This window comes from Poecilia mexicana, unplaced genomic scaffold (assembly GCF_051168715.1).
Source record: "Poecilia mexicana isolate PSO_F unplaced genomic scaffold, ASM5116871v1 scaffold_8, whole genome shotgun sequence".
In the NCBI taxonomy this organism is placed as follows: Eukaryota; Metazoa; Chordata; class Actinopteri; order Cyprinodontiformes; family Poeciliidae; genus Poecilia; species Poecilia mexicana.
The window spans coordinates 19,685,159-19,710,221 of record NW_028263377.1 but is presented as its reverse complement, the minus strand read 5'-3'; the positions used below and the strand labels follow the sequence as shown (position 1 = coordinate 19,710,221).

At 37.3% G+C, this 25,063-nt stretch overlaps 1 protein-coding gene across 1 annotated transcript in view; it reads left to right on the top strand.

Annotated features, from left to right (window-relative positions):
• The first annotated feature begins 251 nt into the window (after positions 1–251).
• baiap3 (BAI1 associated protein 3) overlaps positions 252–25,063 on the top strand; it is a 36,434-nt gene continuing 11,622 nt past the window's right edge. The window contains exons 1-13 of the mRNA XM_014989331.2: positions 252–900; positions 12,892–12,979; positions 15,147–15,230; positions 15,440–15,547; positions 16,007–16,066; positions 17,681–17,747; positions 18,049–18,262; positions 18,510–18,554; positions 19,997–20,074; positions 20,869–20,974; positions 21,073–21,180; positions 21,256–21,348; positions 24,917–25,020. Coding sequence (XP_014844817.2) covers positions 764–900; positions 12,892–12,979; positions 15,147–15,230; positions 15,440–15,547; positions 16,007–16,066; positions 17,681–17,747; positions 18,049–18,262; positions 18,510–18,554; positions 19,997–20,074; positions 20,869–20,974; positions 21,073–21,180; positions 21,256–21,348; positions 24,917–25,020 — 1,292 coding nt within the window. The 5' untranslated portion in view covers positions 252–763. The remainder of the gene's footprint in view (positions 901–12,891; positions 12,980–15,146; positions 15,231–15,439; positions 15,548–16,006; positions 16,067–17,680; positions 17,748–18,048; positions 18,263–18,509; positions 18,555–19,996; positions 20,075–20,868; positions 20,975–21,072; positions 21,181–21,255; positions 21,349–24,916; positions 25,021–25,063) is intronic.

The window sequence follows — 25,063 nt, the reverse complement described above, 5'->3', positions numbered from 1 at the left end:
ACATGTGCACAGTTAAGAGGGTCAGGTTTTGTACAAACACATACTTTCAAAAGTTATGGTTTTGCATAATAACTCAAGATATTCACTTAAAACAATCTGAACTTTTAGAAAAGATAAATGCCCCTCTGGTAATGGTATGAAGTTTAACTTGTTAGACTCAATAGTGAGTGATGCTCAAAGTGAACAAGTGTCCTTCTTAAGTATAGAAGTTCCACAAATATTATCACTAGAGTCTGTGTTTGCACAGGATATATTAAATCTAATTTTAATTATACTGTAATAACAAGAAGTAATTATTTCTATGTACATATAGGATTACAATGTCATTTCCGTTATCTTTTGTGCATTTTCTCAAAACAAACCACATGCCAAAAAGCTTTTCCATTAACTCATCTGAGCGTATCAAAATTCATCTTTTAAAGTGATTTTTACTTTGCTTTTTTAATGATGTGTTTTACATAAATGGCAACAATTATTGCTTTAGAGTGTCTCTTGTCTTTTTTTTTTTTTTTTTTAAAGTCTTTACAGGATATATAAGATACTTTGAACTTTAAGTGGAAATTAATATTGTCCTGAATCTTGGGGTTGCTCAGTTTAAACAGAGAGCTAAAAAAAGTTATTATTCATGCTCTACTCAGTTAAAGCATAAAAACTGAGAGTATCTCTACCTAACTTTTTGTATTAATTCTGACAAATGAATGAAAATAAATGTCTAGTTAGGCTGGTGTCTGATTTTTGTCACTGGTGTCTTTGCCAGTGAAACATGACGACACTGCTTGACCTGAAGAGTAGTGTGCTAAGGCAGGTCCAGAGGAGCCAGTCTCTGAGGACTCGGAGGGAGGCCCCGCCCACTGCCAGCAGTCCCCTCACACACTGTCCTCCTGAGCCCTTACCTCGCAGGTGAGTCACTGTTGATCACACAAACACACATCGACACACACGAGATGTTATAAAATGTCATCCTCTCATCATTTGGTCTACAACCTCAGATAAACAAATTATTAAGCCGAGTCAATATTTACTCAACATTACGAAGCTGAAATTGAAAAGTAATGTGTAGAAAAGCTGTTAAACTCTAGAGGACATCTTGCAGCAATGATGATTTTAAGGTAATTGCCTTCTGTCCTAAATTGTGGGAGAATTTTGAGCTTTGTTGCTTCACAGGTACTTCTTAAGGACCATTTAAATCACGACTTATTGTAATTTTAAATGTACTCTTTTCATAACAGCTTTGAGTTCTAGCTTTATAATTGTAATGTCAATAGCTTTTACATTTCATGCACCAGGTAGAACCAGAATGACTAGATGTGTATAATTGTTTTTGTTGGGTTTTTCTTTTGCAATTTATGTTCATATAATACAATTTGAACTAAACAGTAACACTTTGGCGAAATACATTGGTAAGATGACTGACAACTGAATTTATTTTCACTTGCAAATAATGTCTTTACTGTGAAATGATGGATCCAAAACCTTCCTGACTGATAGGTCCAACAGATTTTCTTTTTTTAACTTCAGTCAATATTGCTGTTGTCTTTGCTTTTTATCATCATGGTAACAGACACTCGAATGCTCCAATCAAACAGAAACACAAACCTCTTGCTTTTACATAGTTAATTGAAGTTGACGATAATCAGTGTTTTTGATTGAAAACAACTGACTGAATCATAAACCTTGCTTAAGATTAAACATAAGTGTTCAGTCTGTACAAATCTATATTACTTTGTCTAAAACTGGCAGCTACTGCTTGACTTATTATTCGCTTGATTGTTCCCATTACGGATAAGTAATAGCTTCGCTTATGAGATTCTTTTTTTTGTGAAAATAAAGCGCGGTCAAGGCACCTCAACAGATAATCACACGTCTTCAGAAATGGCAGCAAAAGCTGTGAAGTAATAATTCATGTTTGCTATTCATTTGTTTTCCACTGGCTGTGTTGCCGAAGCTACCGGTCATAATTTCTTGCTGGCACAATGTGATAATATATCACATTTATACCTAAGCCATGGCTCACTCTGAAAAAGCCATCCAGACACAGACTTCCCCCCGGTGACACATTAACCACACTGTTACATGCACAGACAGGCTCTTCAGGGATATAAATGCTGCTTGCTTGTAAAGCAGCTTTAAAACGTGGTTCTGATGTCAAAAAGCTTCCCGGATTTATTTCAGTGATAAACGTGGCTTCTCACCAAGCCACTATTATTTTTAAATTCCTCTCAGTTGTGAATTTAATTATTCCGGTCATGACTCTGCCAACGTTGAGGGGATCTTCAAGTAGTTTCAAGAAAAATTAGGAATTTTTAGGGTCTAAACTCAACCCTAACTTCATGATAATTCAGACTAGAAAGGCAGAGAGTATTCTCCACTTCCATGAACACAACAGACCACTAGTAGCATGATGTTCTATCTCTGGTTTCTAAGAAACTGTGCTAGCTATTTTGTTGGCCACTTGGGTTACGTAGAAAGCTTAAATCGGTTTTGTTTTCAGCTTTTGCTATAAGATAAGAAAATTCTCACTTTGGATTTTTATTGTCCGTGATCTGACCTCGAGCGAACTATGTGAAAACAGCTTAGATAGATTAAGCCAGGGGTGTTAAACTCAATTTCACCGAGGGCCACTTCAGCATATTGGCCCCCCTCAACGGGCCACATTGCCGGTACAAATCAGGAGTGCATCCCTGCTAAAACACCCCAGACAAAAAGTTGACTTCCCTCATTCAGTTCTGTAGAGGCTTATAATGAGTCAATGGTCCAGGTGTGTTAGAGAACGAATGCATCTAAAGTTGCAGATGGTAGCTCTGGAAAACTAGACTTGGGCACCCCTGGCATAAATGTATAAAATACAATGTTAAAAATACATTAAACACCACATCATATTGTTATGTATTGATTTTATGTATTGAAGTTTTAAATATTGAGTTTCCATGGATGTAAAATCACTGCTCAGTTTAAAAATTACAATATTTAAATCAGTGTTTAAAGGTAAGCAAACAAATAATAAAAACAAGTCACATGGGCAGACATTATAGACTCTACGCAAAGATTTAGTCTCAGAGGCAACTGAAGTCAATTAATTTAAAAAATCCTTTCTGAATATCATCTCATGGACTCTGAACTAAATGCGTCTTTCTGACCGGGAGCTGACAGCGTGTTGAAGAGTTATGGACCGGACGCTTTGGAGCGTCTGGTTAGGAAGCACATTACAAACCTTTGGTTGAAATGGCGCGTTAAATTCAAGTCTCCATTTCAGACCAGAGAAAACTAAAGAGAATGCAACGTTGTGTTAATCCATTTGAGGAGCCGGCAGTTTATCTTGAGGAAATAAATGACGGTGCAAAAGTTAATTAGACTGTAACATGCGCGGTCCGCTGCTCAACCACTGCGGACGAGGCTCCGCCACTGGAAACCGCTGGGATTAACTCATCCAGCCTTCTTGGTGCACATTACCCAGGAGAGCGGTGCTCTTGAGGAGCTGCAGACGTAACATCCTGGTAAAAGGGTACACCGGACCGCTCAGGGTAAAACACTCACAGAGTTGAGTTGATCTGTTTGGATCAGACAGATCCAACTGACTGATGAATTAGCGCAGATTTGTCTGCAGATGGGAACCAGGAGGAAGTGCATTCAGACCCCAATGGGTGGAGTGATGCTAATTTAAGTGAAGTCGCTAAATTTAATTTATTAAAAGTTATTGGGGTGGTTTTTGTCACTACGAGAAAAATGTAGATACATTTATCTGCTTAATCTGTGATGGGATCTGGATTCACGGTGAATATTAACTAAACCGCATAAAATGCGACTAAATAGTCGATGTTAATATGATTGTAATTTCACGGATAAAAATAGTACATGACCAATTTTTTTTTATGTTGTCGGTCAAGATAACGTCTAGCGCGACCTGCCGCCCTGACACCAACTCACACACATCTCCATTCACAGTCTTACTTGTAAATCGATTTTTCTTTTCTTGGACGTTTTGATGTTAGCTTGTCGATGTCTCAGTTTTATTCGCTGGGAAAATCAATAAGCAGCTTGAGGTGACTCTGGTGCTCTCTAGTGGCGAGAAGCCGTAATGTTTGCTGATAACAATCAGAATGCATTGTGGGAGATGTAGTTTGTAGTCAATTCATGCTCAAAACCTATTTCAAGTGAATCATCGGCCTATAAAATGCTGGGGGTCCACATGTGGCCCCCGGGCCTTGAGTTTGACACGTGCATTACCATAGAACTGCCAATTGGTAATTGAAGTAAAGTAGCTTCGATTTCAAAGAAGCCTACATTGAAGTCGATTGGCAAATGAACCATCACAAAAGAGGAAGGCTCTTATTGTCTCACTGCACCCCAAGAGATTCAACTGAGGCTTGCACTCAGATGCCTGTATTCAGAGTACAGACCATGACACCACAGAACCCTTGTTGACCTTTAGTAAACACCTGTGATGAATAGAACAAACTGAAATTGTTTTTTTCTGGTTTTGAACCAGAGACCTTTTGTGTGTGAAGCAAACATGATAACCACTACACTACAGGAACTCATGCTCTTTGCAGTGTTCCTGGTAGATGAGCCACATTTTGTTAGAGACTAATGTCAAATACTTATACCACAGATCGTCTCAGAGAGCACAGTAACTTGGTGAACAAACTGTCAAACTTATACTTGTGCCTAATTTCACATTACAGTCCATAAACTAAGCTTGGGATCAAAAAATTGTATTGAAGATGTCATTAGCAGAGACAAATGGTTCTACAGAGACTTGGCTAAATGGCTATAAAATAAAATTAATACTTACAAATAAAAAGGGTTCAAAAATAAAATTAACACATTAAAATAAAAATATATCTGAAATACAATCAACACTTGAAAATTAAAAATGGTTCAAAAATAATATCAACACTTCAAAATAAATAATGGTTCAAAAATACAATCAACATTTCAAAATACAAAATCTCTGGAAAATAAAATATTATGTAAGTTGTTTTGAAAACATTAGAATATAAGCACTTTTATCAAATCTTCATTGTGGTAAGATCATGTAAGTTCTTCTTAAATCCATAGAAACTCAACAGTTTGTAAGGTAGGTTAGCTCAGCAGGTTAGAGCATGGTGCTTGTAATCCTGAGGTCATCAGTTCAAACCCCGTATGGGGCAATTCATGTCTAAGGTCTTTCAGACAATCAACACTTCACAATAAATAAGGGTTCAGAAATAAAAAATGGTTCAAAAATAATATCAACACTTCCAAATAAATAAGGGTTCAAACACAAAATCAACTCTTTCAAATAAAAAATGGTTCAAAAATAAAATCAACACTTCCAAATAAATAAGGGTTCAGAAATCAACACTTTACAATCAAAAATGAAATCAACACTTTAAAATAAAAAAATGGTTCAAAAATAAAAGCAACACTTCCAAATAAATGAGGGTTCAGAAATGAAATCAGCACTTTAAAATAAAAAAATGGTTCAAAAACAAAATCAACTCTTCCAAATAAAAAATGGTGATTGGACAATATTTTTCTTCCTGGTAGTCAATATAAGAGAGATGTCATTAGCAGAGACAAATGGTTTTACAGAGTCTTGGCTAAATGGCTAAAAAATAAAAACAATACTTACAAATAAAAAATAGGAAGCACATTACAAACCTTTGGTTGAAATGGCGCGTTAAATTCAAGTCTCCATTACAGACCAGAGAAAACTAAAGAGAATGCATCGTTGTGTTAATCCGTTTGAGGAGCCAGTAGTTTATCTTGAGGAAATAAATGACGATCCAAAAGTTAATTAGACTGTAACATGCGCAGTCCAGACTGAGAAACCGCTGGGATTAACTCATCCAGCCTTCTTGGTGCACGTTGCCCAGGAGAGCGGCGCTCTGGAGGAGCTGCAGACGTAACATCTTGGTAAAAGGGCACACCGGACCACACACTCAGAGAGTTGAGTTGATCTGTTTGGATCAGACAGATCCAACTGACTGATGAATTAGCGCAGATTTGTTTGCAGATGGGGACCAGGAGGAAGTGCGTTCAGACCCCAGCGGGTGAAGTGATGCTAATTTAAGTAAATTCGCTTAATTTAAAGTTATTGGGGCAACAGTCAGTGGTTTCTGTTACTACGAACAAAATGTAGATACATTTATCTGCTTAATCTGTGATGGGATCTGGATTCACGGTGAATATTAACTAAACCGCATAAAATGCGACTAAATAGCCAATGTTAATATGATTGTAATTTCACAGATAAAAATAGTACATGACCGATTTTGTTTTTTCTTTTTTTATGTTGTCAAGATAACGGATAACAAAAAAAGTCTAGCGCGACCTGCCGCCCTGACACCAACTCACACACATCTTCATTCACAGTCTTACTTGTAAATTAATTTTTCTTTTCTTGGACGTTTTGATGGTAGCTTGTTGATGTCTCAGTTTTATTCGCTGGGAAAATCAATAAGCAGCTTGAGGTGACTCTGCTGCTCTCTAGTGGCGAGAAGTCATAATTTTTGCTGATAACAATCAGAATGCATTGTGGGAGATGTAGTTTGTAGTCAATTCGTGCTCAAAACCTATTTTAAGTCAATCATCGGCCTATAAAATGCTGGGGCGGGCCACATAAAATGACATGGCGGGCCACATGTGGCCCGCGGGCCTTGAGTTTGACACATGTGGATTAAGCAATGACTGGTGCCTGGTTACAAAGTATAAACTTAAAAGTTAATATTTCACAAAAACAAATTTCCTTAATTTCAATGCTGAGATTAAAATTGCTTTTAATCAAATTACAAGAGTAGTAATCAGGGAGGAGAGAGCTGACCAGGGACCCAATGGGCATGCACTTCACAAATAAGCTGTGTATGGCAGAGTGGCTGAACAGACATAGGCTGCTTGAATTTAGCCAAAACACATCTTAGAAATCATAAGACCAGGACAAAGAAAGTTCCCTGATCTGATCAAACCAAAAGAGAAGTTTGTGTTTTGATCCTAATATTTGTAGTACCTTCGTATTTTGACCACAGATGATTAGCGATGCTGTAAAAACCTCGCAGAAAAATTATGGCTAAATAGTTGCCAAAGAGCTATGCTTCACAATTGATTTGCTGGCATTTTGTATCTTGATTGAACATCAACCTCAGTGTCTACATTTATTCTATAATTTCTCATATTTTTGCATCTCTATTTGCTTTCCTTTTGGCCAGTGGAGGGGCAGTCGGCGCAGTTCTCACTATGCGGTTTGATATGATAACTAATGAAGTCTCTCAGGTGAAAAGAGTCATCTGATATTTTTCAGTCTCATTCTGAGCTTCATCTCAACCCAAAAGTGATAGTACGAACCTGAGGTTTACATGGCAACCCAAATACAGGCTGCTGTCACAACGTGAACCTTTACTTATAAAGACAACTCCATCTATTTTTTACCAGGGAAGTTTACCGCAGGTATTTGTTGCATAGAGTTACATTTGGGATTTGGATGGTTAAAGCTAGGCGTAAACGATAATACATGGATTGATTTATTTTCTTTTTATTTAAGCCCGTGTCGTTTTTTGTTTTATTTATTCTGTTTTAATGCCGCTCAAACATGGTCTGGAGCTCTTCATTAGCAGCTGATCGGAACTGACAGACTATGTCTCACCTTCTTCTCATTTTCCGTACCAGTTTCCTGGAGCTGCAGCCTTCCCACTGAGCCTCAGCCTGAGCGCTCATCATTAGATCCAGGCTGTTGATCTTTGTTATCCATTCAGACTGCTGCTGACCTGCCTGCACTCTCACTCTAATTGAGAATTTGCAAATGAGGCCGGGTAGATTTGGACTGCTTCGTTTGCAGCTGTTGACCCAGTGGTAGAGTCAGTCGTCAGAGCTGAGGCTCTCTGAGTAGACAGTGACTGGCAGACAGAGGACGTAAACATTTAATTCAGTTGAGCGCATTATTACCGCTGTGAGAACTGATTGTTAAATCTCTGGAAATGTAAAAAAAACAACAAAAACAAAACAACAAACATAACTCAGATGTGAGCTGGTCAGACTGTGAAGAAAATCCCACAGGATTTATGTTTGATTGTATATTTCTGCTGGTTATTTACATGTTTAGTCTTCCCTCTTATTGCTTTCAGCAGTGGCAAATGTGATATTTCATTCACACTTAATTTGCTTTCGTTTTAAATCTGAAACTTGTGGCAATGTCTTTAATAGCTTTGACTCCTTGTTGTCTCTGTACTGAAGCTTATTACATTTTAATATCTGAGAAAAACTCCAATGAATTAGAATGTTGTTAACTAGAAATCCTGAATATGTCACATAGTTTACATAGTTTTACTCAAAAGCTCAATTATAACTTATTATTCCTCATTAAACTAGAGATTTAAAAAGAAAAAAAAGCTGTTTTAGAAATTTAGGTCAAAAAGTAAAATATACATATTTCATAGCAGCTAATGGAAACTGAATTTTATGTTATTGCCTTCACAACCACATGGAAGGCAGTTGTCCAGTAAAATCACTGACATCCTCCACGATGGGGGTAGGCCACAAAAAATGCTAATGGACAGACACATATCCAAAGCACAAATTTCAACTATTGTGGCCCTCCTGAACCAGAGGTAACATCAGGGTAAGTTTTGCCTTGGCAAGAGTTTCTAGTGTTGCAATTTGCTCTTTCCAAATGAAACTGAATTCTGCATTTAATTTTGAAATCTCTGGTCCCAGAGCGAGCGGGGTTTGATGATGAATTCTCGATGATTTGGAAAGCTGTGTCCTCTGGTGGAGTTTTGTGTTTCAGACAAAATATTATGATTTTTTTTTTCTATTGTGATTCAGTGTAGTTTTTCAAAAACTGTCTTTGTGTTGTGCCTAAGCAAAGGACAAAATTTACATTCTTAGATTAACTTTGTGGCTAAGCAACCTTGAAGGCATTAATCGAAAGTAAAGCTATTTCCCACTGCACAATAGAAAACTGCATCTCTCCTTTACAGCATTTGGTGTTGCAGTACCATTTTCCCAATAGTAGCATTTTGAAGGAGATGCTGTGAGACGTCTGGACATTCAGATCTTCATTGAGCCTGTCTCGTCGTTCATGTGGTGTTTTTCAAACACTACTTTGAATGAATCCCATCCATCCATCCATCCATCCATCCATCCATCCATCCATCCATCCATCCATCCATCCATCCATCCATCCATCCATCCATCCATCCATCCATCCATCCATCCATCCATCCATCCATCCATCCATCCATCCATCCATTTTCTTTACACCCTTATCCCTTAGAGGGCTCGGGAGGGGTGCTGGTGCCTATCTCCAGCTAACGTTCCGGGCGAGAGGCGGGGTTCACCCTGGACAGGTCTGAATGAATCCCACTGCTGAGTATTCATTCGCAAATTTAACTACAAGGCTTCCTCATTTGTGGAATCACAGTGATTTCTGAGCAGTAGAGGTATTACGAGATCTCACAGGAGATCTCACAACACAAAAATACCACAGTGCTTCTCAAGAAGCTCCAACTTTTTTTTTATTATTATTATTTTGGGACCAAAATATAATTGTCAAGTTACTGAACGAAGAGATGTAATTAGAGCTTTTGTGGTTGTTCTGGGTTTTCCGCTCTGAAGCTTCTCCACCTGTAATGTTTTGTTTCTTAATCAGAGACATAATTACAGTAAAACAAACAGTCTTTGTATCACTGAGGTTGATCCTTCTTATAGAGATATTGTTTACGATGCGAGTTGCAGGCTTTTATTGTTGTGTGGCAACCATGATGAAGCCAATTTAAAAAAAAGAGAAAAGGATCTTATTTTGTTCCAATCCAACTGGATGTCACAATCTTTGTCATGCTTGGGGTAACAGTGATGGGTACAAGACTAATTATTATTTATGCACGGCCATAGTATGTTTAAGTTTGCAGAGAGCTCATGCTGTCCCCTTCATACACCCATTTAGAGATGCTTACAACAATTTTCCTAAATAGAAGACTTACATGGGATTCATATTTTCAATTTTTGCTATGCCTCTGATTCGCTCTCTTCAGAGGAAAACATGATTGAAGCATCTGGATGAATTTTAAAAATAAATTAGAACATTTTTTTTTGTTTTTTTTTTTCCTTTTTTTTAAAGACTTGTTTCCTAGCAACATCAAATCACTGTTATTCTGGTTATGCTGGTGTGTTTGTGTGTCTGTGTCTGTGTGAGAGAGAGAGACAGAGAGAGAGACAAAGAGAGAAAGACAGATTGAGCAATGCATTTGAACTGGGCTTTTATATATGTGTAAATGTCAAATCAATATAATCTGTGTGTAATTTTAATCAGTAGGGTTTCATTTCCTACCTGTAATGTATTGTCACCCGGTCAAAAAGAGACAATAATCTTCAGGTTGACCGCCAGAAGATGAGACAACAACAGTACCCGAGGCAAATGAACACAGTTGTAGAAAAAAACCAAGTGGCTCAAAGGTCTTGATTTTATGTGTAAATTAAAACAGTAAACACCCAGGAAGCAACTTTATAATGAGCAATAAGTGTGCATGCAACTTTTCCATGTTGTAATCTCTCTGTATTAACTTACATTTGTTTTTCATAGTTCTCTCTTCTTAGAAATCCTAAACCTCTTAGCTAAAGCCACAGCTGCAAAAACCTATTTATCTATTTTTCTCTGAGAGAGTCTTCTACAACTTACAAAATGTTGGTAGATAGCCGATAACCTCACTCCTCAGCTATGTCATCGTGGAGGACTTGTAATTTCGTCTAAGCTTTCTTAATTAAATGCGTTCGCTACTTTACTCAGAACTGGTAGCTACATGCATCCTGGCTTTTCCAGATTCAAGTAAACAGCTTTTAAGCACAACTTCTTACAACCATAATTTTAGTCAGTTTTATATGCCAATAAACTCATGACCATATCTCAGACTGGACTGTGAACCACACCATCAGTGGTTTAACTTATATTCTGCCAAATCACAAGATCATTCACTCACCTTAGTCACGTTTTCAAGTTACTTACTAGATAGCATACATTCCAATTACTCCTAGTTATCCAACATGAAGCTCTATTCCTTATTCAAATTAGCTTAAAACATTTCTATCTAAGGAAACGTGGCAGATTATGTTGAGTCATTGACTCAACTGCCAAATGTACCTCAATATGCATTAAGCCATCTTAGCACTACTGCAGAAGCTAATATCGGCAGAATTCCTGCCCTCTGCTGCCAATCAGCGCTCCAGGATTGGTTGCTTTGTGCTCACCGTTCAGCAGTGTGAGGTACTTCAACTTCCCATTTTCTTTCAGATATTTCAAAAATCTACAAAAACATTAACAAATTGTCTATGAATAATTTGGATTCATGTTCTACATAAGAATCTGTGAAACTGCTTTAAGCGATCTGTGAATTAGTGGGGTCCATTGTATTGCAGTATCCACAGCTTGCTTTCCTAAAACAACAATCTACATTTCTGAGATTTTTCAGAAAGACTGCCAGTATCTTCAAATTGAGCATGCTCTAAAGTAGACAGAGGTTGGAAGCTCAAAAGGGTAAAACAGAATAACTCTGCTGTTTTCCATTTAGCCTTCCTTATCTACTGAAACTCTTGTTTTTTGTTGACTCCTTTTAAATAGCCTCTTGCTTCTCTGAACTTCGTCTGACTTTGTTTTAAACATCTCACAGCTACCTTTGAGTCTTTTACACTCATTAATACATTTCACATCCTTGACTGTTGCACACAGAGTGACCTAATAGCGTTTATTATAGCGTTTACTGATTGAGAAAATCCTTCTATTTTTTTCGGTCACTCATCAGAGCTGATCAGGATAAAAATAAACCAATTCTAGTAAATAGCCAATTTGTTGGAAACCCACTAATTGTTTCATACTATAACAACTGTGAGCTATAATCCCATTAGCTTTAATAGATTTATATATACAGGAAATTAGAATTAATCTGTCACTTTGTCTAATAAACATCACACATTTCACTGTGTATTTGGCCTGACATCAGTGAAAATCCTCCCAGTTCTCCCAGCATGCCTTCTATTAGTCTCCATAAACACCCTCGCGAGTTTACCATCCGCTCTCCCACCATGCTGAAAGTCAGTGGGTGCTGGGATGGGCTGCCATATGCCTGCTGCGAAGTGATGACGCTAATAAAGAAGGGAGTAGGGGCTCTTCTGCACAGTGTTTGCCTGATAGATGAGGAAGAAGACAGAATCACAGTGGGAGGGGATAGTCAGGATGAGGCGTTGGGGGGAAAAAAAAAAAAAAAAAAACACAGCCCGAGTGATTGTGCCGGTTCTGCTGCAGCTCACATCAGGGCAGTTGTCTGTTATTTCCATAACAGCCTGAAAGGAAGGTACCCCTTGAGAGATTTGGGAGGGGGGAAGAGGTCGGGGAGAGGGTGGATTTATTGGGGATTCCCAAGGTGTTCAGCCAGCTACCCTTTTTTCTGAACATGCCCTCATCACCATGACAACTGTGACTAGCAGGAGTTTTGGGATTCATTCCCACCTGGAGGAAACAGAAAAGCATCATTTGCATATTGGGCACAACCCGACATATAAAATTTGATTAACATGCTTTGTGCAGAGTGCAACTGAAAGCCTTCTAATGCCAGACAAGAGAAGGTGTTTACACATCTGATAACACACAGAACTGCAGGAGAGGAAGTCGCACATGTAGCACATAGAACCAGACCAAAAAATATCATGTATTGACAAAACCCTGATCAAAATGTGTGTTAACAAGACGCTGCTTGATCTCACCAATGTCACCGAACACGGATGTGTGTTCGCCTAATACTCATAAATATTCATGTGCCTAGCAAATCAGGCGATGTGGCCCATTTAGGTCAACCTGTGTAGTTCGTCCTCTCATGATAAGTTGTAGAAATAAGAACAGTTTCTCATTTTGCTCCACTTTCTTGGCAGGATTTCAGGTGAAAGTGCGGAGTTCTTTGAGCGTATGAATGCCATCCTGCAGAAACAGGAGAACATGATGCGGGCAGCCCAGGCTGAGGTAACCCCAACCCAACTTCCACCTTTCCATCTGTTACACACTCGAAACGTGAACAGTTTGCGTAGCCAGCAGGGCACAGAGCTGTCTTTCAGCCCACCATCATGACCACTATGACGTCCACAGACAGAAGGACTGGGTTAAACAGGGTGCTCAGAAGACTGGGTTCTCAGCTGTTGCAAGCTGCTGTCGACTGATATGTTCAGACTTTACTGGCAGAGCCAGCCATGACTGATGAGAGCAACTCATGACTTCACACCCAAATTACTGCATGTTAAACACGGTAAAATGACACAAACGGAAACCGTCGACATTGGTCAAGACGTGAATCACATACACGCTACTTTAAAAATTGACAAATTAGAAGAGATTGAGTGTCTATTTGCAGTTGTGACATCAAAATTTAGTGGGATTTCTTTCTTCAGTTTTTAACATTAATTAATAGTTTGTGCTGTTTTAAAGATAAGCATTATTTTACAAAATTGTGATTTTTTTTCCCCCCTCACTCATGTATTATGGAAGATGTAAATAAATCTCAACTGTATGCACTATAACCCTTAAAGCTTGTAGCGATTTTAGCGTTAATGTAAATCAGTGATTCTTGAGAATAGGGACAAAACAGGTCCTATGGATAAAGCATGAAATTTGAATAAAATATACACAAAATATATTTTTTTCAAATATCTAACTAGACTAACCTGGGTCATGTGAGCACAACAATGTATATTTTTCTTTTTTTTGCTGAATATTTTTTTATTTTAAACATTGTAGTCGGTGGATGATGCCTGTAAAAGCCCTTGTCCAGGAGCAGAACTCAACACATTCTTATAGTTTAAAACAATTAAAGAAATACTAAAATTATATATTATGACAATTAAGTATAAGTAGTCATATAAATAATTATAAAAGTATCGATAAATTGAATTAAAAATAATTTTTAGACATTTTCCAACTCCGTTGAAATTTGTCCTTAGTTTTTGTCAACACCGTCAGAAATGAAAAGAATGTAAAAAAATCAGGCATTATTGGGAGGCACCAGAACTTCTGAGGACCCCATGACGTTGTCTTTTCTCTTCGTTTGCTAGGAGGGCTAGTTAGCTCCGGTTAGCTTAAGTTATTCTTTAGTTTTTTCTTCTGTTTTATTCCTAAGTTGTTTGTCACAACCATGATGTGTCAACTCCATAACTGACAATTTACAAAACTTTGATGAAATTTAGCGAAATAAAAGCTTAATTTTGGTAAACTGTAAAGATTTCATGGACCTGACGAGCTACAATATGGCCTCCTTCAGAATAACATCATATAAATTGAGGTAGTTTGGCATTTCGTCAACTCCGTCAGATGTCAACTCCGTCAGAGTTTTTCTGACTCTTTCAGTGAAATTGTTGTCAAATCTCACTTAATTGTGCAACTAATTCATTTTAATGTATTTTACATGAATTGCATTACTTCACATGTACCAAGTTTTTCATTTTACTCACTAGTTTGTCACCACCTTCAGTTCTGTGTCAACTCCGTCATGCACTGTCAACTCCATCAGATGGACTTTTTCTTGTTTTTTGTTTTAAATAATATTTATTTTATTTCTTGAGAAGCATTTGTCTGTAAATTGAGTAAAAATATCACTAATGGGGTATTTTAAAAATCATTTTAGATTTATTTTTGTCAGATGGTGATGACAAAGTTCTGGGTCAGGTCGATTAAAAATTTAATTTTTTTTAAAAAATTCGCAACTGGGAGCCTGTACCTTAGCATCTTCATATTTTCTAAACATTATTTGTCATATTTGCATACATAAGGTTGAGAAATAATAAAAAAAAAATATGGGAAAATTAAAACCCATTTTGTCCCTATTCTCAAGAATCACTGAATATATAAATAAGAATAATGTGACCTTGCATAGATAATACCAGCCAAGCTCTTATTAATTGTGAATACAGCAGGTAATTTTCCATACAGTTCTGAGGTCCATGCTGATGACATTTGCAGCTCCTTAGCCCTTTCTGATTCCTTTATTGTGTTCACAGAGCAACCTTTGTGAAGTATTTTCACTTGGCTTAAGTGATACTTTCCGATATCTGACTGCGATCTCAGCGTCTCCTCTCTGATGACCAGCAGAACCTTTTTTTTTTTTTTTATCAGAGCCTAAACTGAATTTGTCTCCTTGCAGTGCCAAAGAGGGCCGTGCACAATGCCGCCACCACAAGAGCATGTGGACCAGGCCTTTATATCCGAAAGAGTCAGCAGGACAGAGGTGTGTCGGCTTGTTTTTTATTTTTTATTTTTTTTGCTATTTCCATTGTGTTTCAGCAGGAGTTATGTTTTAAAAGACGAAAAGAGGGGAAAGAAACGCGGCTTTTATCCCTGCTTGTGATGTGCAGCAGAGCAGATATCACGTAGGGAAAAGAACTCGTGCATTTATCCCTGAAAGGAAGTTATTGAGTGGAGTGTGTTTTCATGTAGCTGGATCTGCTTTATGAGGAAGCTGTGTACACGGTGGTCAACAGGGTTGGTGTGCCTGCTCCAGAACATGTGAAAAGTGACGACGAGCTGTTTGCTTACCTGCTGAAGGTATCTGTATGTGTGTCTGCCTTTCTGTCTGTCTGAGTGTCATGTAATAATCACAAGCACAACCATAGAACAGACTGTATTCCTGGAGCTTCATTAAATTTCTCAGTAACACTGATGGTGGCCTCCCAGAGAGTGTTATTTGTTGTGAGGAGGCTTTAAGAATTCAAGCAGATGCTCTTGGCTCAAAACTGATTAAACATCAAAGCCCGGTTACACTTTGCACTGATATTCAGCTGTGATTATGCCGCACTAAGGATTGTAGCCCTTTGGTTGTCTGAAATGGGAGTCTTTATTTCAAAGGGTTTCCCGACAGTTCAGGTACTAAAGAAACAAGAAAGAGCTTAAAACCACAGTAATGTTCAGTAATTTCTTTTTTTTTGCAAAAGCAGAAGCAGAATTAGCAAACAGTACCGCTACATGTAACGACATAATGACAATTATATCGCCGTCTTTTCCAAGGTGTTTGACATGGGTGATGAGGAACATGAGATCATTCTTCAAAAAGTTCAAGAATCAAAGGTGAGGCATTTTACTCTGTCGCCATCTGAAAATGACAATACCAGCACAGTTGTGCCAACACTGTAATGACACAATGATGATGCATGACAGGATTTTAACAATACCTTTTGGGTAAACTAAAAAATAAAAAATTACACTGATGCTTTTTCTTAAGAATATTTAAAATGTTTCCTGAGCTGTTAGGAAACCAACTCTTGTCATCAACCTAAGCAGGGTAACAACTCAACTACTTCTTGTTGTACTTGATAAAGACAGTCTCAAACATAGATTTACTAGAATGTTGGGCTTAAATGACATACTGTCACATGTGAGGCTTACATATAACCAAACCATCCTTTCCAGGAACTGCAAACGTTGTTCCCTGGGGTCATTAAACACATCCTATAATTCCACTAATTTGACCACTATAAAATTACATGATTAAAAAAAAAGGGAAAATGCTAAGGTAGGTAGTACTTTTTTCATTTACCAGGAGCTTTTGATGGATTATTAGGCTCGGGAAAGTAATTAGTAAGAATTTTTGTAGCAATAGATTTTAAGTTAAGAAGCACATGAGGCTTCTACATGTGTGGTTAATACCTAGCTGTTTTCAAGACTTTTAGCTCATCAACAAAAAATAAATAAATCAAAATACGAGTGGAAACATGCAAAAGGCTGGTCAGGACATGGCTTAGTTGCTTAAATGCCAAAATATTTTTTTCATTGGTTATTAAGAAATATATAAGTAATTTTCCATTTTTTCATGTTCTAATTAAAACATGTTTTTTTTCCTGCAAATAGTTTTATATAACTCCTACCTCATTTACTATCAGAAACACTTCTTGGTTGATTGAAAATCATCTCCAATTTTAAATCAAAAATCAAATAATTTTGGTCTTACTGTTTAAATATCCCTGTGGCAGAATCACTGGTTACATGCTAACGCTGAAGATTGTGGCTTTTCATTTCTGAGAAAAGAGACTCTCTCCTTCACTCGGCTGCAAAACAAGACAACACTCCTCCAATAGGAGCAGTTGCTGCTTTGTGTCTGTGGATGTGTTTTGCATGAATGACTCTTTTTGGACCCCACAGTGCAAGCAAACAAAAGAAAGAAAGAGAAGGGGGGTAAATTACAAGGTTCCAGCTAAATAAGTTATGGAGCGAAAAACGCAGCAGGTCTCTTAGGCAAAACACGCCCGGAGAGGTTTTTAGCCAGACGATCTCACATAAAAAAAGCAACTAGGCAGCACTTCGCAAGACAGATTGCAATTTGAGATGAAATATCATCGCATTTTAATAGCGAGATGTCTTTTTACACACATTCATATATTTTTTAAGTCTGCAGCAGTAAAGCACTGACACCCTTGGTAATCTGGGTAGAAATTAAAACCCGGATGAGGTTAAATGTTCTAAGTTGAACAAAGCTTGCTGTTAAGTCAAGCTTTTCCAAATACCACTCCTTGCTAAACCGAAGCCTTATCCCTGTTTTGAATCTGTTCAGTCATGCAAGAATTTGACTAAATACACGCTTATTTTGCAGCACATACTGATATTCTCATCACCATCTTTCATTCTCAACATGAAAGTTGCCTTTTGGTGCGGGTTTCTCTAGTAACAAATGTTCCTTTCTTACAGCGAGCCAGTTTTTCCTTGAGAGTCTCTGTTATGAAAGCAAAGAACCTGATGGCCAAGGATGCAAATGGTAAAAACATTCAAGCATGAGCTAAGTATTTTCTAATGGGAAACAATGTGTTTCATGAAATATGCTTTGTCCTGCAGTAAAATGCGACCGAAATGCATTTTTATTTGACTTCTTTGGATTAACTGTGCCCCCACCCCACTCACTCATAAGCATTTCTTAAAAGGCTTTTGAGTCATTTTGACCGTTAACAATGATTCACTGCAGGACTGTAAGAATTATTTTCAGTTGCCGATTTGTCTAAGTGCTGATGGATGTAAAAAAAAAAAAAAAAAAAAATTGTTTATTCCCTTCTCTATGACAGGGTACAGTGACCCCTACTGCATGCTGGGAATCCTGGTGGGTCAGAGCCCCCGAGAAACTGAGGAGAAGAAGGAGAGAAAGTTCAGCTTCAGAAAGAGGAGGGAAAAGCTGGAGAAACGCTCTAGCACCAAAGAAGTCTTACCTGCCAGATGCATTCAGGTGACCGAAGTCAAGCCAGAGACTCTAAACCCAGTGTGGGATGAACACTTTGTGTTGTGAGTACAAGAACAACCTTTAAGCTTTCTGAAACGTGCTGTCCATGACGGTTACTGTGTCACATGCCGAAATCACGGTTTCATTTGTTTCACACTAACGCCGCAAGTTGTTAGCTGTGTGACCAGCTCACCACATATTCACTGCTGTGAGAGCAGAACCGAGGTGTTTAATGTCAACCTTAGTCACAAAGAGGATCAAAAGCCAATGAGTTTTTTTCTGTTTTTTTTTTTTTTCATCTGTTTTTAGTGAAATAGACGATGTTCACAATGACCTCTTGCATCTGGACATATGGTAAGTTGAGAACGCAAGCAAAGCTGCTACATTGTAATTCTTTGCATATCAGCTTTTCCTTTTTTTTTTTTTTTTGTTAATTGAGCTGCAGAAAAATACTTTATAGTTTATAAGGGATGTCAAAGGAGATTTGATTTGCTTTGTTTGAAATGAAGTTCTGTCTTCATTTAAAAATTGAGAAAATAAATAACATTATCGCTTCGTTTTTAGCTGAACTTTATGACTATCCTATAGGTGTAAGAGTCTGGGACAGTTCAACAGACTGCCTTTAGGCATGCTGAACTGTTTTTAAGCAGTTTTCACACACATCTTCTGAACTGGGGATGTTAAAGCCGAGAGAATCTGCCACTACATGACTTATGGAGTCAGCAAAAACACTAGACTGACACACTTATGTAGCCAGTTTCCTGCCTGACCCGAAGAGGGCGATGTGGAGTTGTTTCTGTGAAACTTAGCTTCAAGGGTTAGTTTGAAGTTTTGCGGAGTTATGATGGTATCTATGCATTTACACACCATGAGTCTCAACTGCGTGTTAACTTGGAGTATTTTATTTACGTTTTTAACGATATCATAGTGGTCTTTACACTTCAAGTAAAAGGAACTAATAATAACAAATGCTTCATTGAGCAACTCTATGCTTTAAAACCAACTTTAACTCCAAGTTTCCATCCTGCCTTACGTAATCTGATTATACTATCAATCATGCTTACTTAACCAGCTTCATCAATGCAAACAAGATTATTCCATTCCTTTTGCATGAAGTGCACATACCCTTTTTTCCAACTAAAAACCAGAATAAGGCTTAGCGAACCGAGCCACTTCTCACATTTTGCGCCAAGAATGTGAACACTTTGCTTCCTTTGGTCCTACAGGGACTGGGCAAGCCTGCGAAAAGCTATCCTGGCACTCCTTGTACCTGTTACATACGTGGACAATGTCCTCTCAGGGGAACTTGATTGTAAATCCACGAAAAGCATGTGGACAAGACAGGTTCCTTATCATAAGAGAAAGTCGTGCAATGAATTACTTTATCCTGGAATCCTGAAACACTTGTTTGGTTAAGAAAGGATGTCAACAAAGTTGTGGTCATTGTAGTGACTATTAGAATTTGTGCAGTTAAATATTTCGATTATTCATTGCTACTCTAGGAGAGACATTTAGATAACACTTTACAAATACGTATGTTTTTTTTTTTTTTTTTGGTAATTGTTTTTTATTTGTTTATGCATTTCTTATTTGTAGCATTTTTCCATTAAAATTTTCTTTTGGCAGTTTTGGAGAATGTATACATTTCCTATGTGAAACTTGTTCTAAGTCGCTTATGTTCATTCTATTTGATGCGTCAATTACTTCTCAGTTCTCCTCATGGTTAATCAAACTGAAACAGTAAAGTAGAAGAAACTCGACCTTATGCTAACCTGTGAATAATTGCTTTTCTGCAGGGATCATGATGATGATGTATCTGTTGCAGAGGCCTGCAAAAAGCTCAATGAAGTCAGTGGGCTTCGAGGAATGGGCAGGTGAAAAATACATCAGTTTACAATACTGTAAAAAAAAATAATAATAAATAAACTATTTGGCATCCTAAAGATTTACATGAAAAAGCCATTTTTTCATATTTTAAACAATATTCTGTTTAACTGTTTTTATTTGACAATGTGACTAATCACAGTCAACTCATGATTTAACATTTACTTTATCACATATGGCCAGATAGCCCTGGATAGAGTTTTTTTTTTTTTACTCAAGTCTCATATTAAAATTTGTTCATTGAATCTACCAGTAGGCAGGAAATATCTAGAAGGCCTTTTTCTTTGTGACTATTTCTGTTTACTGGTTGTTTTGATGTGTAAAGATGCAACAGGTTCTGATCCTGTGCAAAACCTGATGTATAATTGGTTGAACAGTGAATTCACCCAGTCAGTGTTGTGGCAGTAAACAGAAGATAAATTAAACCCATCAATGAAACGGTCACTTTCATGTGAAAAAAGCATGAAGTGGCAGTTATTGAATGAAGAGGCCTTTGCATCCATTTGCTTAAAAAAAAACTAACTACGTCCTGCTTGTTGATTCCACTGAATCATTTGATTTTTATCCTTTGAAAGGCGCTCACAGAAAAGCCAGTCGCCCATAAAGCTGTGCACACAGACAACAGAGCCTGATAAATAGCAGACATGTCTAATGAAAACCTCCGAATGTCAATCACAGCCAAGGGACCAGAGAATCATTTGCTCATGGTGAAAATGGCAAGATTTTAATTTCAAGTAATAAAACTGGAGATTACGATTTTTTTTTTGTTTGTTTTTCTTTCCAGGTATTTTAAGCAAATAGCAAAGTCAGTGCGTTCCAACGGCTCATCGTCATCGGGGTCTGAGGAGAACGTTGACGACTTCCTCGGATGCATCAACATTCCTTTGAATGTGAGCGGCGATGTCCGTCCAGTCAGCATGCAGAGCTACAACATCGAAACATGCAAAATCAAACTGGGAACAAACTGTGAACTGACTACTTCTTGCAGGAAATTCCTGTTGCCGGATATGACACCTGGTTTAAGCTGGAGCCGCGGTCAAGTGCATCTAAAGTTCAGGGAGAATGTCACCTCATTCTGAAAGTCTTCACTAGCCAGGTTTCTGCAGGACGTCATCAAATTAAATGTGCGCCTGTCGATTCGTACATCCTCTAATACATGTTTTACCTACAGAGAGACACGGCTTTATCAAAGAGGGACACAAACTTCTCCATTCACAAGAAACTTCTGAGTCAGATTGTGGAGTACGAGCATGCTCAAGTTAAGGTAAGATTTCTGCAGATTATTTGTTCAAATATGTTATACACCCAATACTGAAAAAAATTGTGACATTGGAGAATTTCTTATGTTTTTTTGTTTGTTGTTACACTGAATATTTCAGACAAAATGTAACCAAGAGAATACTGAATACTTTTTTGATTGTGATATCATTTATTTTGAGAAAAAAAACTGTCCAATTCAATCTTTGTTCACCTTTCATGAGTCATCTGAGATTTACCATCTTTTAAGAAAACCTTAGTTTCCTTAAGACCTTTAGAACATATTCTGTGGACTGAGAGACATAGTTTAACTTCTGGAAAGCTGCTATCTCATGTTTAAAACTAACGTAGCATTTAAAATAATAAAAAAAAAATCATCTTATCAGCTCTAAACCACAGTAGAGGCTACGTAAAGGCCTGGTGCTGTTTTGGTGCTTTGTGACCTTGGATGATCGCTCTGATTGATCGGACCTTAAATTCTGCTTTCTGCTGGAAAATCTCGAAGAGAACAGTTTGACCATCAGGTTGTGAACTGAAGCACACTTATGTTAGGCAAGGACACCAAGAAGCTCCACTTCTGAATGACTAAAAAATAGACAAGGTTTTGGAATGGCCTAGTCAAAGTGCAGACCTAAATTAGATCAAGATTCTGTGGCATGGCGGCTCACGGGTCATGCCACTTTTATAGGTAGAATATTTTTCATACTAACTGAAATAATAATTTATTTAAAAATGGCTTTTTGTATATACTCTTATTATATTTGCTCACTTTCAAATATGTTTAATAATTTCTAATATTGAAGCACAACAAAAAATCAATAACAGGACAAATCTGTAATGCACTGTGCTTTACCAGAAACTGTATAGTATTCTGAAAATGTGTAGATTTCATAGTTATTTTAATCTAAGAAGGAACACTATGTCATGCGCTTTTAAATTAGTCTTGACCAACTCAGCTGAGGTTTCTGAAGGTCTTTTAAATGTTTTCTATGGCTTTTGGCTGCTGTTTCACCTGTTTTCACTTTGATCTTTCCTCATCAAAACAACATATTTTGCCTTTGTGTCATAAAACCCTCAAAATGTTAACTGAGAGATGATCATTACGAAGCTAGATGTCTACTTTGTGTCAGGTTGTGCTAGCTTTCTGAGACAACACAGAATTTGTGTAAAATTATGTTGCCTTTCTCACTCATCTAAGTAGATATCATTAGGAAAGACTGTGTGAAAAAGACCCAAATGATTTTATTTTTTTTTTTTATACTTTTGCAACTTATCTTTTTAATGGCTTTTGCCTCATGTGTGGGAGCCTTTTATGTCTGATACATTCATAGGGCTGAGTTAAGTGCTTACACAAATAAAATAAAATAAAAAACAGAAAACATTCCTGTTAAAGCGTTGATGAAGTCAACCGAAAAACTTGAAAGAAAACTAAACCAAAGACCTTCAGAAATGATTGAGACCATTTTACAAGATTAATATTAAAACTGTTTCTACCTTGGCTGTTTTCCAAAACCAGCCTCCATGGACACAATGTCTTTCCCCAGGTTGTCTTTGATGAACACGATCAGCTACTCTACTGTGAAACAAAAGAAGAGTATTGCACTACCACAACTTAGCTTTCATTTTTCCTTTGCCTTTACATAAAAAGCTTTTGGTATGCATGTTCTTTTTCTCCTTTATTTTATTTTCTGTAAACTATATATGCTTATATTGTACATCTGTACTTTACATATGAGTCATCTTACATCTGAGCTTTTTAAACTGAAGATAAAGTCCTTATTTGTGCACACAATCTTGGCTGATAAAATGATTCTGGTTAGATATGTATTTCAGTTTGAAAGAAAAATATCTAAAGGTTATGGATTAGTATGGACTTTGTCTCTTATGCTCAGGTCTTCATAAAAACATCAACCTGTTCTCTTTATTGAGATGAAACATGCCTAATCAGTTCTGCTCAATCATCAGTATTTGTTACAATGGAGCTGATCAATTTATTGCTGTGTGTGCGCTCTACAATGGCTGCTGGAAAAGACAAGTGTTTTGTTGTTGGCTTACCATTCAGAAACCGTAGAAGGCTCATCTTCTTATGCTTCTGGGTCTGATCCAGGGGCCAAGATGTACAGTTGTACAATTACACATCTGTTTGCAGGCATTTGGACGTGTGTGTCCAAATGATGAGTTGGGAGGGTGTGACCAGCAACAACGTATTTGCATAAAAGTGACAGCTGCCTAAAACACAATGTCTTTCCCCAGGTTGTCTTTGATGAACACGATCAGCTACTCTACTGTGAAACAAAAGAAGAGTATTGCACTACCACAACTTAGCTTTCATTTTTCCTTTGCCTTTACATAAAAAGCTTTTGGTATGCATGTTCTTTTTCTCCTTTATTTTATTTTCTGTAAACTAAAGGGAGGGTGTGACCAGCAACAACGTATTTGCATAAAAGTGACAGCTGCCTAAAACACAATGTCTTTCCCCAGGTTGTCTTTGATGAACACGATCAGCTACTCTACTGTGAAACAAAAGAAGAGTATTGCACTACCACAACTTAGCTTTCATTTTTCCTTTGCCTTTACATAAAAAGCTTTTGGTATGCATGTTCTTTTTCTCCTTTATTTTATTTTCTGTAAACTATATATGCTTATATTGTACATCTGTACTTTACATATGAGTCATCTTACATCTGAGCTTTTTAAACTGAAGATAAAGTCCTTATTTGTGCACACAATCTTGGCTGATAAAATGATTCTGGTTAGATATGTATTTCAGTTTGAAAGAAAAATATCTAAAGGTTATGGATTAGTATGGACTTTGTCTCTTATGCTCAGGTCTTCATAAAAACATCAACCTGTTCTCTTTATTGAGATGAAACATGCCTAATCAGTTCTGCTCAATCATCAGTATTTGTTACAATGGAGCTGATCAATTTATTGCTGTGTGTGCGCTCTACAATGGCTGCTGGAAAAGACAAGTGTTTTGTTGTTGGCTTACCATTCAGAAACCGTAGAAGGCTCATCTTCTTATGCTTCTGGGTCTGATCCAGGGGCCAAGATGTACAGTTGTACAATTACACATCTGTTTGCAGGCATTTGGACGTGTGTGTCCAAATGATGAGTTGGGAGGGTGTGACCAGCAACAACGTATTTGCATAAAAGTGACAGCTGCCTAAAACAGGTCAATTTGAAAGAATGAAACGTTGCTTTTGAATGATTTAGTGCAATAAAATTGAACATGTTTTGTAAAGTCCATATATCTATCATAGCTTGTTTAAAAGGATGCGCAATGCGTTCCCTTTAAACTTTAATTTGCTGGACTGAACAAAGCTGTTTGCACTGGTTATGATTTTACTGCAACCTTTCATGGAGCTAACAGCTTCTCTTTGTTCTGATTTAAGTGTTGTAAATATTCTGAAGTGACCGATGCTTTTTGTTCTACATTGGTATTAGACCTTTGTTAGTATTTAGATGTTTGTAACAGCTCACACACAAACATCATCTGTTTGACAAAAAAAAAAAGCATCTTACTTTGCATATTATGTGAATAAAATTATATTGTCACTCTTTTAAAACCCCAGAGAGAGCCATACAACTGGAATGGACAGGTTTCTCCTCCAGCATGGACTGTGCTAACTCACCATGCTGTGCAAACTGATCTCTCACCTCTGCAGCAGGCTATTGTGTAGGTATTAATGACAAAATTACATTGATTAAATTGAGTATGC